The 14956-nt window shown below is 37.5% G+C and overlaps 1 protein-coding gene across 1 annotated transcript in view; it reads right to left on the bottom strand.

The window, feature by feature from the left end:
- ABCA12 (ATP binding cassette subfamily A member 12) overlaps positions 1 to 14624 on the bottom strand; it is a 214616-nt gene extending 199992 nt beyond the window's left edge. The window contains exon 1 of the mRNA XM_007935860.1: positions 14556 to 14624. Within this exon, the coding sequence (XP_007934051.1) occupies positions 14556 to 14624 (69 nt within the window). The remainder of the gene's footprint in view (positions 1 to 14555) is intronic.
- Between the last annotated feature and the right edge of the window lie 332 nt (positions 14625 to 14956).

Here is a 14956-nt window from a genome sequence, read left to right as displayed (position 1 = left end):
GCAATCCTACTTCCGTAGTGATACTGCCTCGGAAACCCAAGGAGGGGTCGCTATGAGTCGGGGCCGACTCGACGGCAAATAACAACAACATAACAATGAAAATAGTTATTGTGTTCAAACCACACAGAGAACAAACCTTGCCTGTATTTAATAAAGTTAAATTTGGAACTACATTTCTGTCTGGTTATGCAGTCAGACTTATTCTCTTTCCTCTTCACTTTTCAGACAGCTTGCTTCTGCCAAATCTCAAACTATCTGCCTGGGGCTATTCATTTCTCCAGAACAATCTAAACTTACTCAATTATTGATCCTTAAGTAACTCCTCTCCTAAATGTTGTACTAAATTCTCCACTGTGTATCTAACAGCACTGCTCTCATTGCTGGAAAGCCTGTCATCAACTCTTGGCTTTTGGGTATAAGGGCAAGTTTTAAGAAATGAGAAAAATTGATTGTAAATCTAAGGAATGCTAAGGAGCTCAGTTTTATTGTCACTGGAAAGCACCAGATAGAAAGTAGTGCTTCTCAAACATTGACGTGCATATACAATCACCTGAGGAGCTTATAAAAATGCAGATAGAATTCAGTCTTCTGAGGTGGCACCTAAGATTCTGCATTGATAGCAAGATCCCAGGTAGATGCTGCTGATGCTGGTGGTCCATCTGAGTAGAGCAAATTTTGACACATGCCACTCTACCTTATTAGCGGGATTGTTGATAGAGTTGTGGAATATTTTAGATGCGTGCCACCCTACCTAACTAGCAGGATTATTGATAAAGTCCTGAACATTTTTGTTGGAAAGTCCTTTGAGGTTATTTAATGTAGGTTTTCTTGACCTGGATAAAATGCAGAGCATTGCTAAACTCGTATAGGGGAAAAAAAAAAAAAAAAAAACCTTTTCATTTTCTCTAGCTTGTAATTGAAATTTAGCATTTCCATTAATGTTGACTGCAGGCAACAAACCCCAGTGTTATTAGTGGTGTCTGTGACTGTCATCAATAGAAATTAGTTACTTTCAAATCACATTAGAGTGTTATAGATGGTTCAAAGTGCTGTTCATACTCATCACCACATGAAAATTAGAGTATTTGGGTCCACCACTAGATCTTTCATTTAATGTTATAATAAACACACACATATTGTCACATCACAAATTTGCTTTGTAATATTTTGATAACTGAAGCTCTGTATAACTGGCTTCATTTAAAATTCTGTTTATTTTATTAACTTGAAAAGATTATTCCTAGAGAGGCCAGAGACTTCACCGGAGTGTGAAATGGGCCCATGCCACAGAAGAGACTAACAACCCTTCAGGGAATCCAACGCCCTTTTTTAGTCTCTGGGTTGCATAAGGGTATTACAACTTGTTGCAAGTTACACGTGCCTGGGATGAAACGCAGGGGAAAGGATCTGAATCTCAGGATGCAGAGGTCAGGTTTTGTACACATTATTGGGCTGCTCTGAAGAACAAGAAAGAAAGCATTACAGAAAGTGTGTTGGAAAGATACAAGTGCTATAGAAATACATGGTATTTTATTAGTCTAGCCAGTGCCTGGGCGGTGCAAACAGTTCACAAGCTCAGCGTTAAGCAAAAGGTTGGGGTTTGAGTCCACCTAGAAGGAGGAAGAAAAGCCTTGTGATCCATTTCTGAAAAAACATCCACTGAAAGTCCTACGGAGCACGGTCCAGCTCTGACACACATGGAATTGTGATGAGTCAGAATTGACTCAGTGACAGCTGGTTGGTTACTATCCTATCCTAGTCTATGATATATTAAAACATTAGGGCCTATTCTTCAAAGATCCTGAAAACAATGTACTGTTTTTCATTTTATATGACTATAAATAATTAAGGTAAAAAAATAATGTTTGTGTATTTACTGGTTTTATATTTGAGGTCATAGTTATTCTTTTCAAAAGGAATTAATCTGAGGAGGCTTTGCACCTCATCCTGCTGCAATCAACTCGATTCCAACTCTTAGTAACCCTATATGACAGAGTAGAACTGCCCCATAGGGTATCCTAGGTTTACGGAAAATTACTGCCACATCTTTCTTCCATGGAAAGTTGGAGGGTTTGAACGTTGACCTTTCCACTAGCACCTGAGTGTTTTAACCACTGCACAACCAGAGCTACTTGTAATGCCCCATAGCTACTTTTATTAGCATTTATTCATTTTCCATGCCAAACTTAAGAGAATTCCATGACCAAGATCAACTATAACACCACAAATGTATATCCACATCTAAATAAGGGATCTATACCTTAGAATATCTTTACCTTTACCTTATCTTTTGGATGATCTAATCTAATGTTATCATGTGAATGCTATGGCAAATTTAGATATTCATTTTAGATATTTTTTATATACACTACATATAAAACATGTAAGCTATGTCAGAGTAACTGATAACAGGGTAAGACAATTTATACTCTGTTAAAGGCAAAAACCGCAGCAAGTCCATAAACAAGTCTATTATCACAAGATTTTCCCCCAGATTTTCAGGTCAGAGAGGTTTGGAGAACATTTCCGCACAGTGCATTTTAGAGGGATAATAAATACAAAACCCATCACACTGTGATCTTGTGAATGTTAAGGTTGACAAATTAATTGCAAAAGCAAGAAATAAGCAAAATTTAAATTTTCATAGCAGCAAGATTGCTCTCAACTCATTCTAAATATTATCATAAAAAACCTAGACGCAAATGCAGTGTCAAGGATCTGAACACGAAACCAATGAGCCATGTTGTCTTTTCGTCTGTTTGAAGATATGGCTTATATGCTGGTGCTCTGCATCTAGATGTAGGGCCTACTTGAAGACTTTGGGGAAAGCAGTTTTGAAAAATTTAGTGTTTTTCTAATATTTTAATTATCTCACTCATGCTTTTGGACTTTACTTGCATTCCATGTACCCTGCATTCTTTCTTTCTTTTATTTTAGTTTGAGTGAAAGTTTCAGAGCAAATTAGTTTTCCATTCAATAATTTATATACATTTAGTTTCAGGACATTAGTTGGGTTCCTAGTTTCCATTCATCCTTGTTTCTTGCCCCTTCCTGCCTTTTGAGTTTTGTTTTTGGGTAAATAATGCCCTTTGGGTCTCTTATGATTGTACTGAAGAGACCAGTCTTCCCTGGTGCTATTATTCACTTTATAAGCCTATTGTTTAGCTAAAAGTTGATCCCTGGAGGTAGGTTCAATTCTAGGCTTGAGGGGTATCAGAGGGCCACAGTCTCATGGGCTCCATTAGTCTCTATTAGACCAATGATAGTTTTTTATTCTGAATTTTGTTCTACATGTTTTTGTTTGTTTCTTTCTTTCTTTCCCTCTCTGTCCAGGACCTTCTACTATGATGCTGATGAGAGTGGCCAGTCGTGGTAGCCAAGCATCATCTGGTTCTGGTCCAGGATAGTGGAGGCTGTGCTCATGTGGTCCATTAGTTCTTTGGATTAATTGTTTCCTTGAATCTTAGATTGTCTTCCCCCCATATTCTTCACATTTAAGGATGAAGGCACATTGAATATTTTGTCATTGCTCAGTAAGCTATGGCAATTGTCTTCTATTCCTCCAGAGTTTATTTTTCACTCAGATACCCTATGCTGTTCTCTTTCTCTTCCCCTTCCCTTCCTGAAAAATTAAGTCTGGAAGTCCTTAGGTAGAGCCCTGCCAGACAAGTGTCCTCTCTGGCAGTAGGGGAGATATAAGAAGGTGGAACTCTACAGGGGTGAAGAGGACATCTGCAGTGTGGTGGGCAGGCATGGGGAGTCAGAGCCCAAATGGGGTATAGAGGGTATCTGTGCAGAGTGAGGGAGCAGAGGCAGAAGCAGTGACAAGTGATGGCATTTATACAAGGGGGTTGAACAAACAGGTAAATATACTGAGAATAGTAGAAGTTTCTCACTATTCATCAAGGGAATTATAAACATGGGAAAAGGAAACTAAAAGAAACTCTGCAAAGGGAAAGGCAATATAGAACAAGAAGGTGATCAACACAATATCACTTAGCCAAAGGAAGACATGGAGAGGTACACAAGAGTTACAGACAACAACGGGAAATACTAGTACATACACAATCCTGTGATATCGGTAATAACAAACATCTAAGAGTAGGTGCATAAGCAGACAGACAAGCTGAACAGGCATGAGTAGGCAAATAGGAGCTCACCCATGATCATATATAGGTTCGGCAGAAGCTATTTCTATCTGCATTTTTCTATGCACTGCAAATATACCCATGTATGAAGTAGAACAATCAGTGAGGCAAAGCTACAAAAACTTCTTAGCTATAACCAAACAACTTGAAGTAATAAATCACTGGGCTTGGGGCTTACAACCACAGTCTCAGGAGACAGCTGACTCAGATGGCATAAAATAGTTCACAAAGACAATGTCCTATGTCCTACTGTGTTGAGTAGTGACTGGATTCTTAAAAGGTAGCAAACAGCCATCTAAGGACCTAAGGTGCAAATTTTGGTCTCTTTCTGTCCAAAGCAAAGAGTGAAAAAAAAAAAAATCAAAGATACATGGAAACAAATAGTTCAAAAGGCTAATGGACCACATGAACCTCAGCATCCTCCACCCTGAGTCCAGAAGAACTAGATGGTTTCTGGCTACTATTACTGACTTCCCTGAAAAGGATCAAAATAGGAGGTCTTGGGTAGAGTGGAAGAGAAATGTGGAATAAAACTCATAAAAAAATAAAAAGACCAAGTTTACTGGTCTGATAGACACTGATGGAACCCACAAACCAGTGCCCTTAGTCACCCTTCAACAATGGCTTTCAAAATTTCTATTGTTTCAGCTAGACAATGGAGAGTGCTATAAGGTGAACAATAACAGCAGGGAGATATGCATTCCTTAGGACTATTAACGACACAAGATCAAAAGGGTGGATTTGCCCAGAAATAAGCCTCAGAAGGCAGGAACAGATAGGAAAGAGGGGTGAATGAAAAAGTGACTCCAAGGAGGAGGTGGGAAGAGTGTTGTTATATCGTGGGGATTGCAATCAATGTCACAAAACAAAATGTGTATGAATTGCTGAATGGAAAACCAATCTGTTCTGCAAACTTTCACTCAAATTACAATAAAAAGTTAAATAATAATAATAAAATGAACACTGCAGTAGTAGATTAGAAGTAAAGGTATGAGTATAAATGTCTAGTTTTCAAAATGAATAAACAGATGTAAAATATACACAAACATATACACATAAAAGTTATTGTTTACTTTCTCTCCCTCAGCTCTGAAATCTATGATTTTTCCAAGAAATGTTTCCTTCTTTTAGTGGCCTCTGGCTACTAGATGTGCTCATGTTATTGGGATGGCATTGCCTCCAAACCTGGACAGTACTAGGGAATACATGTAGAAGACAGAGACAGAAAGAGGGGAAAGGGACAGAGGGAGAGAGGAGAGAAAGGCAGAAAGAGAGGTGGATGAGAGGTGAACCCACTGCCTAGAGAATGTCAGAGAATGACGATGATGACATGTCAAAGGGACTCAGATACCAGCCTACATATGCTCCAACTGACCAAACCTGGGGCAATTTGAGCATTAAAATGTATTACGGTAATAACAGAATATATTTGATTGGATAAACTAGAATCTATGAGTCCCTGAAAACATAAATACATATACAAGCAAACCAACAAATACTGAAAGTTTAATGAAGAAGGAATGTGTATATAGTTTCAAAATACCTCCCCCAGCCCCCCAAAATAGGTACAAATTGATGCCATGCACCACCTGATATGATGCAACAAGGACACAGCATCATTTCTGCAGTGTTCCTGTCAAAGATGGATAATTGAGTCTAATACTAAGGAAACAACAGACAACTTGTCAAAATAACTTATCTTGACTCTTCAAAAGTGTCAAGGTCATGACTAAGACTGAGGGAAGACTAAGAAACTATTACAAACTGAAGGGCACTAGATACATGAAAACTAGATGCAGCACATGTTTCTGAACTAGGTCATTTTGTTCTAAAGGACATTATTGGAACAATTGGCAAAACTTGGATGGAGTCTGATTATGTGATGGTCGTATTGAGTTACTTAGGAGAACATTCTTGTTTGTGGGACGTGAACACTACTACATTTTTTTTGTATTGTTCTTGCCACTTTTCTTTAAATCTGAATTTAAATCTGAAATTGTTTCAAAATAAAAAGTTGTAGAAATTATTTTCAAAGATCTCTGAAAAGAAAGAAAGATCTCTGAAAAGAAAGAAAGATCTCTCCATTTCTTTTTGAAAATCTGGACCAATTTAAAAAGGAAAGAAAAGAGAAAAGGTGAAAGGCCAAGCAAAGAGATAGAAACAAACGTCCTTCCTGTGCAGGAACTCTGTCCTACCGTGAATTCCCCTGGTGATGAGGGCTGGGGAATGTTCAGTGAGAGGGCACATTTCCATGACTTTGCACTCAGTAAAATCATCAAACAAAATCACAAGTTTAAATCTTAAGCAATTCATTGAATGATTCCAAAGTAATTTCACTACAAAATTTTCATTTAGAGCTAATCTGTAGTATTATTAGCTAAATGCAATTACCTAGTAACATTCATCTCACGTACATTGTACACATTTTCAGGAGAGACAAGTGTCTGAAGAAGAACATCATGCTTGGTGAAATAGAAGGTCAGTGAACAAGAGAAAAAACCTCAGTGAAATGGATTGACAAGTGGCTGCAACAATAGGCTCAAACATAGCAACAACTGTGAAGATGGTGCAAGAACTGACAGTGTTTCCTTCTATGTACTCAGGGTCACCATGGCCTGGAACTGACACAACAGCACTTAACACCAAAAGTGGCATTTGCCTCCACATTGCTATTATTTCAAATCTTTAAAAACTTCACAAATCTAATTATCTGAAAAATCTGAGCTAAGCACACGATTTTAACTTTAGGGCATTCACATCCCACTACCAAGTCAGAACCCTTTATTCTAATTTCCACTACTGATCTGATTCTATTTGTGCCCACAATTTTATTATTATTTCATTATCGTTTTCATTGAGAGGGAAATAAGAAAATAAAATATAAGTAAATTTTAAATTAATGAACTTTACTAGTTTAAAAAATTTGAAGAAACCATTTTAAAATATTGTTTGGGGATTTGGGGAGTTGGGATTGGTGGAAAGACCAAATTAGAGTTGTGGAGGTGTTCTGTTTATTGTGCACAGATTTCTGTTGTTGTTGTTAATGAAATTTCAATGTCTTTAGGTAGGGTGGGCACAAGCCAGTTCATCATCAAAACAAAAAAACAAACCATTGCTGCCAAGTCCATTGCTACTCACAGAAACCCCATGTGTTTCAGAGGAGGACCAGTCCATAGGATTTTGTAGCCTGGGTGGTGAAAGTCATTTGCAATTGGCTGCTAACCCAAACATTGGTGGTTTGAACCCACTCAGCAGCTCCACAGAATAAAAAGCCTGTCAAACTGCTTCCATAAAAATTACAACCAAGAAAACCTTACAGATCAGTTCTACTCTGCAGTACACAAGGTTGCCATACTTGGCAGCCAACTTGATGGCAGTTAATAACAGCAACAACAAAAAGAAGAAATACTTCCACAGTGCTGCTGGATGGGTTTGAACCACCAACCTTTAGGTAAGTCGTTGAGTGCAAACCTTTTGCACCACCCAGGGACCTCTCACTATTTCTCACTAATGGGGACTTCACTATCTCCTGCTGTCTTACATCTAACACACTTCATGACGTTAAACTTCCTATATTGTCCCTACAAACATTTGAGTCTGTGCCTCTTGCACTGGAGTGGTTTGGAGTTGGTTATATCAGAAGTGAATGATACTGACTTTTGGTCTAATTTCCAAATTGCAATGAGGAGTCTTTCATTTTACTCCGGGAAAAAAGTAAACTTTTAGGATAAAGATTCTCCATTCTCTTTCAAGGAATCATGATAACACTGGAAGCTTATAAGGAAGCTTAGAGTTCAAAACACAGTAATCTTTTCTGTAAGGTTTATTCATTCATTGATTCAATAAAAATTTATTGAGTATCTATTTTCTATCTACCAGACACTACAGATAGAGAAATTAAAGCCTTTAGCGGAAAGGAGACATTAAAATAATAATTACAACAGAATGTAATGAATAATAGCTCTGGTAGCTTCGTGCCTAGGGCACTTGACTGCTAATCAGAAGGATGGCGGTTCAAACCCACCAGCCACTCCTCGGAAGGAAGATGGGGCAATCCACTTTCGTAGTGATACTGCCTCGGAAACCCAAGGAGGGGTCGCTATGAGCCGGGTCCGACTCAAAGGCACATAACAACAACAACATGACATAGGAAGTCAGGGGTGTGAGAGGCAGATAAAGCTAGAGGAGCTAACTGAGGCTAAGACCTGAAAGATGAGAACGGGTCAGGCAAAAGAAAGGAATGTGAGTGTTGAGTGGGATATGAGAAAGAAGTGGCAGTCTTTCAAGCAGAGGAACTTTGGTGAAGACACACAGGTGGAAAAGAGGGTGGAATATTCTAGGAACAGTAATACGTCCAGAATGACTGACACAGGGAAAGTTAGGGAAAATATCTCTGCCTTATGTTATCTAACCATTACTTGAGTGCTTCTAAAACCAAAACCAAACTCACTTCTGTTGAGTCAATTCTGATGCAGAACGACCCCCTTTGGGTTTCCAAAGTGGTAAATCTTTATGGAAGTACATTGACCAGTCTTCCTTCTGCAGTGTGGCTGGTGGGTTTGAACCACCAACCTTCTGGTTAGCAGTCAAATGCCTTAGGCACTGTTCTAGTGACTAGAAATCCACTATTTTACAAGATTTCTTCAGCACTGGATAACTCATTTATCAATCTTTGCTTGTATTAAGGTGAAATCTTCCTGTCTGTGACTACCACTCTTCTGTCTTTAGTCACTTCTATTTTAGAATTCTACAAGTATTTGAGAAGAGACAAAGACCATTCTCTTCCTGAGTATCAGCCCCTGTTCCTTCAACAATTCTTTATTAAATACAATTTCAAAATATCTTCCCCAGGATAAATTCTATTTGTCAAGTAGGCTTCTTACAATTAGTATCGGTGTTCACAATGATAATAGCTAACATTTATTGACTGCTTAGAATATTAAATGATCTCATTTATCATAATGCCCTGGTTCCTTCTTATAGATGGAAAAATAGAATTTTAGATAGACTAAATATATACGCTCTTTCCATCAGCCACCAAGTGGAGGGTGGCTGTTTGAGCCTAGAAAGCCTGGCTTCAATACCTGTACAGTTAATCATTAAGTTATATAAGCGAACCACTACAGAAGAGAGTACTAGTGATCTGAATAGTATACTTTTATTAGTTTAGTCTATAAGAGCATTGGCAGTCATTTAAAGGTCCTCCTATAACCTTGAATCATAACTGTTTATTACAAATTTGAAAATAAAATTTGACCTGTCTTCTATATATAAAGTATACTTCCTTCCTTTTCTATTTCTTTCTTTTTGTGTTGTCCTCTAAGTCAAAGATGATGGTCACAAGAGGGTTCAAGCTCCAAAATGAAGAATAAAAGTGATACAGAGTTTTCAGTTAATTGGGATTTCTACTACACAAGTGACCCCTCAAAAATTGGGGTCAAGAAAGTTTTCTGAAATCTGCACTTAGAGATTGTAATAAATTTTGGATATTGGAAAATTTTCTATGATGCATATGGAAACAACACATTTTTCTTCAGAATCATCTTTATCTCATTTATTTTTTTATTGGTTGATTAAGTTAATGAAATCTGTGTGTCTGCTATGTGCCAGAAACCATATTCAACAAGTACATCTAAATTTTGTGAGCAATTAAAGGGAATAAGAGAGTAAATGGTATAAATACAGAAGAGGTCAAAGAACCTGAAATATATAAGTGCATAGTTGAGTGAGTTGTGCAGGACTTTATTTATTAAAGGAGTCCTGCTGGCACAGTGGTTAAGCGCTCAGCTGCTGACTGAAAGCTCAGTTGTTCAAACCCATCAGCCGCTCCATGGAAGATGTGGTAGTCAGCTCCCATTAGGATAACAGCCTTGGAAACTCTATTGGGCAATTCTATTCTGACCTATAGGGTCACTATAAGTTGAAATCAACTCCATGGCAATGGGTTTGGTTTTAGGTTTTTAATTTATGTTAATCTGCTTTAGAACTAAATTTGGGATTAGGATTTAATCCTAACTAGTTTTAATCTAAATATTCTCTTTAAGGCATAAACCAAACTGCTGCACATTTTGAAACTAAGACTTGCTCTTTGTCTAGATACGTGCGAGGAAGTTAGAAGAGCCAGGTGGAGATGGGTTGATCCAGTGTATCAGAAGTTAGCAAGTTGTGGCAATGTCTGTGATAGAAAAGCTAGTTCTATGTAAACTAAGGTAAGCCACTCATTGGATATAGAATTACAATGGAAAATAAACAACTGAAGTTAAATGTTCTTGAGCTTAAACCCAGCCCTTCCACATCTATAGAGATTTGAAGTCACTCCTTGATATGCCTATTTAGGATCCTCTTCTTAATAGAACTCGGAAGGAAGGTTGGGCAATCTACTTCTGCAGTGATACTGCCTCGGAAACCGAAGGAGGGGTCGCAATGAGTCGGATCCAACTTGAAAGCAGTGAGTTTAGTTTGGTGTTTTCTTAATGGAAGATAAACTCTGATCTTGCACAAGTAGTCTTTCAGCCTGCAGGCTCTGCTGTCCCAGGACTATTTTCTGCCATTAAAAGTAACTCATTATGTAAGCTCTCTGTTGCTAACCATCTCCAGTGGAATGGATCTCTATTTTTCATTTATTTTTAGAGTTGAATTACAAACTCAGCAGGGTGGCAACTGCATCTAATTGATTTTCACTAGTACCTAACATTTCTGTTGGTGTTTAATGTCTTTTCCTAGCTTTCCTTTAGTATTTATTTTTGCAATTTAATTGAGAATTGATATTACCACTCATATTTTAAAAACAGCAGTATCTAAGGCCTCCCTATCATCCACAGGTTCACTTCCAGGGTCCCCTGCACTGGTCCCTTTCCAAATGGTTGGCAGTGGTAGCCATCAACGCCACTATATCTTTTGATAGTAAATATACTTCCTTAGTAATCCCCAAGCTGACTTAATATTTTGGCTGTATCTCTATTTGTTTATCCATTAAGAGATTCCTAACTTCTTCCTCTGGAGACCCTCCTCATTGCCTTTCTTTGTGATGGGACATCTTAAAGCAAAGTGGTGGAAGTTGTCATGGGGGTGCTGGTGGCATTTTTCTTTTTTTTTTTTTTCCTTAGTATTCAATCAACATGATACATCTCCATGTCACACAACTTAATTTCTGGTTTCCTGGGTATAAAAGGAAATTTTTAAAATATATTTTTGGAGCATTAATAAAAAGATAGATAAACATACTTGCATTTTAAATGATAGCATTAATGGATGACAAAGTCCAGTCACTACATAAAAACTATGACCTCTTCTCAAGTTTATGTGCACCTTCTTTTCACATTCTTTGTCTTCTAATTTGTCTGTATTTTGTCTTTTTACATTTTTAAAATTTCGTCAGCTTTTGGATCTTTAATTCTAACTTTCCAACCTCTTGATTTCTCATTCATCCCTCTGAAAAAAAAAAAAAAAGCCTAACTACCATTTCCAACCATTTGGAAAGGGACCAGTGAAATGAAATTCAATACTGAATTTGGCTCTTTCCACCCCATGAGCTAGATATGGTAGACCTCATGTCCATTTTAGAAATGGGAAACCAGTGCTCAGGAAAACTCTGCTGTATACATCTATCCTTTCTATCTGTGTCCTCAAATTTTCTTTCTAATGTCAACACATTGAGCTAACTGTGGGTAAAACTATGAAGAAGGGAATAATCACTCCTTGCCCACATCCTCCACTTAAGATTGCCCTTCCTTCTCCTGTAGGTACCGTCATCTTCTACAGGTAAGACTCACTCACTCTTCAATGTCCCTTTGCTTGGTCACACAGGATTGAGGTGGGTCTTCTACATTGTCCTAAATTCTAGACTTTTCTGACTTCATTTCTGTCCTGAGTCTCATTCCTCCAACAAGTTGCAGTTAAGATCTGAATTATTTGATGCCTCAAAATGAACAAACAGCTCATGTATTCTTTTCTAAGACTAAGTGTGATCAACCAAGGGCTTTTCAGGACTTGTGATTAAATGACAGTGAAACCAGATATCATAGTGAAAATATTTTTAGCATGCCCAACTTGAATCTTCTCCACCACGTTCAGCAGACACTAACTAAACTGTAGAAATATCATGAAGTAGAAAATTGATACACCAGCTACTTTCTAAATGAAGGAGAAACTGGTCATTAAAGTGTCTAAAGATAAAATAGTGAAAAAATTTATACACCTGAAGGTTTTTTTTTTTTCTTTTTAGGTGACATAATGTCATAAGGTAAAATTAGCCTTGAGTTCATCAGCAACAATATACAAAACATAAGTTCCTCTCTGCCTTTGTTTTTATCTATTGCATTTCTATTCAATAAAGAACTGAAGAACTTAATGTAAATCTCTTTCTCTCTCCAATACCCCCTTCTCCTGGTTTTCCTTACACCAGATATTTTAATAAATATGATATACATATTGCTCCAAATCACTCAATAATCTATTTGCACATTCCTCAAGTCCCTCAATATAGGCAGTCCCCAGATTATAAATGATTTCTGTTCCTAAATCTGCCTTTAAGTAGAATTTGTATGTAAGTCAGAACGGTTAGATAATGTTCTATCTAGTCAGTTTGTCAAATGTTTATCTTAGTACATAGCATAGCATATACCTTTCTATGCATAGAAAACATTAAAAAAAAAAAACAAATTTCCAGGCATACTAAAACATCTTTATCATAATACAGTAATAATAATGTTTTGATGTGTGTAGCAAAGTAACACCCACTGTTATTATGAACCATTGCATGTAATATAATAGGCTTTGTGGGGGAGTTCATAACTAGAGACTGTGCATAAATCAGACATTTATAACCTGGGCACTGACTGAAATTATTATTAATCAATTTATTATTATAAAGCACTTTGAAATTCAATACTGAATTTGGCTCTTTCCACCCCATGAGCTAGATATGGTAGACCTCATGTCCATTTTAGAAACGGGAAACCAGTGCTCAGAGACATTGTGGTATGATTCCCAAGTCAGGTGTGGGAGAAAGATGTGGCAGTCTACTCCTGTAAACATTTACAGCCTTGGGATCTCTGTTGGGCAGTTCTATTCTTCCTATAGGTTTACTATCAGTTAATATCAACTCAATGGCAACAAGTTAGGCTTTTTGGGTTGTTGTTTTTTTTTTTTTTTTTCCTGAAGTCAAGTAGCCAATGAGTAGCAGAGCCAGGAGCCTGGCTTGCCCTCTGACCCCATCCACCTACCCAGATTCTTTGTGCTTAATTCCACACCGAACTTCCCACATGATAATTACGGGGAGTTTTTCTTTTGTGTTTGTTCCAGTTAAAAAACAAATAAATAATAACATTAATGATTTTATAATTTTCCAAATTCTATACTTATGCAATCACATAATGCCTTATGGTTTTGAAACCTCCCTCCAAAATTATCAAAGCTAAGTGAATATTGACTTTCTTGTCAATGTATACATCAACACAAGTAAGTAAGGTGTCAGGCACTGCAGGAAAGCCTAGAGGAAGATAAGATGAATAGATAAAACCTCATTTTCTATGATGCATATTATTTGCATAATATTTATATTATTCATTTGAGGCTGGCAATTACCACTCAAAAACATATGATGAGTGTCTATTCGGATTTCCCTGGTTTCCAAACATTCTTCTGAATCTGTGACAACTCTTAAACAGAACCCAATACCTTTCCATTCTCCTGGGATCCTACCTAGGGAAGATCTAGTATCTGGCTTTGTATTTAAAAAGCCAACATCAGTGTAAGAGCACAGAAAAGATGTTACAATGAGCAAAGACTAGACAGACTGTAGCATTAATGTGTTTAGCAACACTTTGAAAGTATGGCCCATATACTGACCCTTGTTTGATATTTCTAATAAGTTATTTTTATGTATTAAAATTTCTTAGAAGTTTATCTACACCAACAGGCTTCATACCCCTTTCATCGCCAACTACTTCCCTTCTACATCTTTCTACTCTACATCTTTCTATTCCTTCTGGTTTTCAACTACATTTCTCCCCATTCATTGTACCTTTGATTTGATAACCTTGCTTTCTATCATTTCATTTTTAACTAAATTAATTTAAAAGATTTCTGAAAGCAATTTGGCCTGAGCGAAGAATTCAACACTGGTCCCAATCCAACCGGTGACAAGGCACATCTTTTTCTTTGCCCAAGGCCTATCCTGGTTTACTCTTTTAATATATGGAAATCAAGAGGCTGCTTTTGGGGCACGTTTAGACTTGCCCCATTAACTATAAGACAGACTGAGGGATGAATTCTAAATAACTTCTTTCTTGCTCTAGAAAATGCCTAAAATCTCTTCTCTTTTTCCTGCTCATTCCATCACATTTTTGTGATGTGCCTAGGACTATTGCTTCAACAGCACCTCCATCCCCCCTTTTTTTTACTCACCGGCTGTCTTTTGACACCTAGCCAATTTTTCCAGACCAAGATCCGAAGCTGATGAAACTGGGAAGCCATCCTTCAAACAACCCCAACAAGATAATTCCTTTCTTTTCCTCCACTCCACAAAGAACAGGTACCCTGTCCAACTTGCTGTCTGTCAGTGAGTCGGAAGTCTTCTCACGGCATAGCTTTTGTGGGGGTTGGGGTAAGAAACCCACAGTTCTTTTCCTGCTGGATTTTTTTCCCTTCACTTAATCTTTGACCAAGAAGCTCTTCTCAGTCAAATCTTCCTCCAAAACCAGATCAGAACCTTTTGGTGGCTTTTGCTTATTTAAAATAGCATCCAGTTGCTGCTTGTTGCATGGAGTCTACACTCCAGGGAGAATGAGTATCATTCAGATAATGCT

This window comes from Orycteropus afer, unplaced genomic scaffold (genome assembly GCF_000298275.1).
Source record: "Orycteropus afer afer isolate SDZICR_OR568_19922 unplaced genomic scaffold, OryAfe1.0 scaffold00002, whole genome shotgun sequence".
NCBI classification, from domain to species: domain Eukaryota; kingdom Metazoa; phylum Chordata; class Mammalia; order Tubulidentata; family Orycteropodidae; genus Orycteropus; species Orycteropus afer.
The sequence above is the reverse complement of the archived record's forward strand: the minus strand, read 5'-3'. Positions and strand labels throughout refer to the sequence as shown.